General features: G+C 51.2%; 1 protein-coding gene across 1 annotated transcript; it reads right to left on the bottom strand.

The window, feature by feature from the left end:
* Positions 1 to 507: 507 nt before the first annotated feature.
* On the bottom strand, positions 508 to 2,380 carry LOC131480529 (C2 calcium-dependent domain-containing protein 4A-like). Its single transcript, XM_058665751.1, has 2 exons — positions 2,292 to 2,380; positions 508 to 1,867 (listed from the first exon to the last, which is right to left on the bottom strand). Exon 2 carries the CDS (start codon positions 1,822 to 1,824, stop codon positions 706 to 708), a length of 1,119 nt encoding a protein of 372 aa, XP_058521734.1. The 5' UTR covers positions 1,825 to 1,867; positions 2,292 to 2,380; the 3' UTR covers positions 508 to 705.
* Between the last annotated feature and the right edge of the window lie 1,585 nt (positions 2,381 to 3,965).

Here is a 3,965-nt window from a genome sequence, read left to right on the forward strand (position 1 = left end):
CTGGTTGCTCCACTTCGCTCCCTGCTAGTGGCCTGAGAAAGTAGTGAAGGATGGCACCCATGGGAGACCTGGAAGAAGCTCCTGACCTCTACTGTAGCCATCAAGTTACTGAATCAGTGGGTGGAGCTTTTCCCCTGTCTCTCTCTCTCTCTAATTCTACCTTTCAAATAAATAAGATTTTTTTAAAATGAATACTTGTAAAACGATCATGCTTATTATTGAAACTTAGAGCTAAAAATTTAATTTTGATGTTACATTTTCTCCAGTGATTTTCCAGCAGGATGTTCCCAAGATTATGTTTCTGAGGTGGTAATAACTGCTTATTTACCTTCATGAGTCGTTTCACCTTTCGGCCTCATTTTCTGAGGCCGAAATGCTCTAGCATGATCTAATGGTTATTGTGAAATGAACAAACTTTAAAATGAGCTTATGAGCAAATAGACTGTCAAAACAGTCTCTAGTCCTGACATCTCATGAGGCTCATTATTCCCCAGCAGGTGCTTATGAAACACACCTTGGGAAGCACAGCTGCATTGGCTGGATGATGCTTCCGAAAGACGTCTGTGCAAAATATTACATCCTTTACTTCTGATGGTTAATCCAGGACGACCTCTGACACTGCTTGACTGAAACAACGACCTGGGTCAAAGAACCAATATGTTTATTTTGTGCAGAGTCTGAGAATTCTCTTTGGGCTCAGAGTCCTCAGAGGAGCAGCAAGGAGCCCAGCAGCAGCTCGCCCTGGCCCAGCCTGCGGCCCCGCTCCAGCCCGCGGCCTTTGTTCTCAGCCTTGATGCGCACGGCCAGGCGGCGCACCTGCTCCTCCGTGAGGCCATCAAAGCAGAAGTCCTGGTCCAGGCCGGCCTTGCGACTCTGGCCAAGCACGGCCCTGCGCTTGCGCGTGGAGTCCGGAGAATGCAGGACCAGGCTGATGCGGCAGCCAATGGTGCGGGGCTCGAGGATGCCCCCGGCCTGGCCCTCTGCTGGAAGCAGTCGGATGCGGAGGTGCCCGCTACCTGGACAGTACTCGGCGGCCAGACGCAGGGAGCAACCAGCGCGTCCCAGAGCCACGGTGCCCTCAGCTTCCAGGCACTGGGGCTGCGAGCCTGGGAGTGGCGATAGGGACTCAGGGGCTGGAAAACTGGAGTTAGCGCCTCGCTCCACGTTCTTGTTCTGGTTGGAAACGGAGTGGGCGCGGGCTGGGCCGGGGTTCCTTGGGATGCGCAGCGCTCGGCTCAGCAGCCCAGCCGGGGCATGTAGGAAGCGGCGGTCGCGGAGCCGCGGGGCGAGAGCATCCTGAGGCGGGTGGTGGCCGCCTGGGACCGCGAGGTCGGCGGTGAGCGCTGCGCTTGAGACTCGCGAGCAGTGCGGGGTCACGATGGAGGTGCCTCCTCCACCTCCTGGACTGCCGCCGCCGTAGGTGTGAGCCCGGGGGCGGAGCGCGACAGCGTCCTGGCTACCGAGGAAGAGCGACTCCTTGCGGCGGGTGTGCGGGCTCTCGAGCAGCGCGCAGAAACCATAGACGGTGCGCGTGCGGCGCAGGTGAGGCAGCGAGAGAGCAGCCTGTGAGCGCGGGTCCCAGTCTGTGCGGCCGGCGCTCTCGTCGGTCCCCGTCTCCTCACTCCAAGAATTCCGGAGCGTGGCCAAAGCCAGGCTGCGTTCGAGTCTCGGAGGGATGCAGAACTCCGGGATGCGGTCTGGGGTGAGCACGTTCACGCACGCGGGCGTGCGAATCCTGTCCGGGCGAGCCCGGCCCGAGAAAAACCCATCTCCGCTCCGCAGGAGGCGCTCGGGATTCAAGCCTAGTCGTTCCAGGCACCACATTTGGCGTCAGGTGCACAATCGCGATGACCGTGAGCTGGTCAGCCTGCAACGCACAAGCACACAGGGATTGTCATAGCGAGCCCCGCAGGATGCACTCATTTATGTCCCTTGTCTCGTGGGTCGGAGTGCCTCCTGTCTGCCGGGTGCAGGCAAACTGCACCTACCGTCTTTGTTTTTTCAGTGATTAAAAAGCTTATCCTGTCCCAACTACACGCACGTTCGAGGGACTGCTTGTTTTAAATCTCTGCAGTTTAAAGTGGAGATGACCAAAAATTAAATGTCCTAAGGGGCTTTGCATTCTTAAGGAAGTACTGCTTTCGGGTCTAACAATGAAAATTAAAATAATTGTCAACCCCTCCAGGAAACTGGGATTTTTCTCTCTCCTTGTAGACGTAAAGTCTCAGACGAATGCTCCTCCTTCCCCCCCGGGCGGGATTAAGCAAGCCCACAGACCCCCACTAACGTACCTGGGGTCTGGCGTCAGAGGGGTGTCCACAACCTTTTGCCTTGGGCAAGGAGCGGGCGGAGCCCGCTGCCCCTGAGGTTCAAAGCGCGCGCGGTAGGGTTCAGCACCCGGGTCCTAGGACAGCGGGTAGGAGCCTTTATACCCTGTGCCGCGAGCGCTGGCCAATACGCGCCAGCGGGGAGAGCTCCCTGGTAACCTGACACCAGGCCAGCCTCTTTCCTGCTGCCACGTGGCGCGGATCTGGATACTTTCTCTTGCTGCAGGTGGAAATGTTGGAAACCCCGAACAAGTTTTCCTTTCCTCACAGTTCTAAAGAGGTTTAAGTTTCGCCTTTATGGCAGCATCACTGTGAACACTGAGTGGTTACAATCACGGTGAATAAGCATAGAGGCACTCTGCATCCACCATGCAAATGATGACAAAAGTTGGGTTTGCCTCTTATCCAATACCCTTCCTCAAACCTAGCCTTCCAATTGTCCAATCTTCCGACACTCTTGGTTTTCCAGGTTTCCGTCCGGATTTTAAATGGTCTTTGTTGGTTTTGTACCACTGGGAGTTGGGTGGAATCTTAAGGGGTGCTGGAAACTTTTCATATCTGGAACCGGGTGGAGTTATAGTGCTGGGGTGTGTCATATGTCAAAGAAGACATCTAAAAAAAAAGGCGGCGTCCAGTGTGTGCTTAAGATTAGGGCACTTTATCCTAGATATGCAATATCTACAATATCAGATTGAGAAAAAAATCACAACCTGCTTCTGAAGCTGTGTGTGTTGAGCTTTGACTGAAAAAATAATACTCCTGTTAACACCTGGGCTCTTTCTTGGGAGGCACCCTGCCCACTTGGAACCTCCCGAGGCTGTGCCCACCTAAGAGAGCCTTCTCCTTCCTTTTAGAGTGAACCTGTGTTCCTTCTGTAACAGCTGCTTTCAGTCAGCTCAGGCTGAAAGAAACCTGAAGCATTTAGTTCAACATTTGGGTATGTGGTATTTCCGCTTAGGATACCATCCTGTGATTTGTCACCTCTCCAAATAATATTTAGTGAACTGAATTAATGCAAATATATGTGTAGGGGATCTATCTATCTATCACCTATCTATCATTTCCAGGGAATAAAGGCACATAAGATGATTTAATGATAGTCTGTAGAATTGTCACAAAAACGTGCAAATTCTTATTGTCATTGTCTTACAACTGACAAATACTTTGAGAGGTCCATTAACTTATCCAAACTCAGTAAGTGAAGATGGAGAATGGAGGAAATAATTACTAATGGGCATAACTAAGTTGTTTTGGGGAGTAAATGCTATAAAATATTTTTCTCTGTGCCTGGAACATAGTCAGTATTAAATATGCATAAGCAGTACTGACATTAAAATGGAATGGGAGGTTGTATAGTGGTTAAGCAAAGATGGATCTGATGCGGTACCTGACATTGCTTCCACCATGGTGGCTCACTTGGACCGCAATTAATGTATTCAACCTTTTTACACCCTAGGATCAAATGTAGAAATGATACTAATACATAACTGAAGAACCATAGAGTTGTTAGGAGTACAATGCACATGCAGAGTTCAGCCTAGAGCCTGTTGTGCATTGTCAGTTGTATTTATTTTTATTGCAGAGGAGAACAAATGCTCATTTATTCATTCATGCTGATATTTAGTGCATGCTTCCTGG

The sequence above is a fragment of the Ochotona princeps genome, chromosome 6 (genome assembly GCF_030435755.1).
Source record: "Ochotona princeps isolate mOchPri1 chromosome 6, mOchPri1.hap1, whole genome shotgun sequence".
NCBI lineage: Eukaryota > Metazoa > Chordata > Mammalia > Lagomorpha > Ochotonidae > Ochotona > Ochotona princeps.

Coding starts and splice junctions, on each gene's coding strand:
- LOC131480529 (XM_058665751.1), bottom strand. CDS start 1,824: ATGTGGTGCCTGGAACGACTAGGCTTGAATCCCGAGCGCCTCCTGCGG.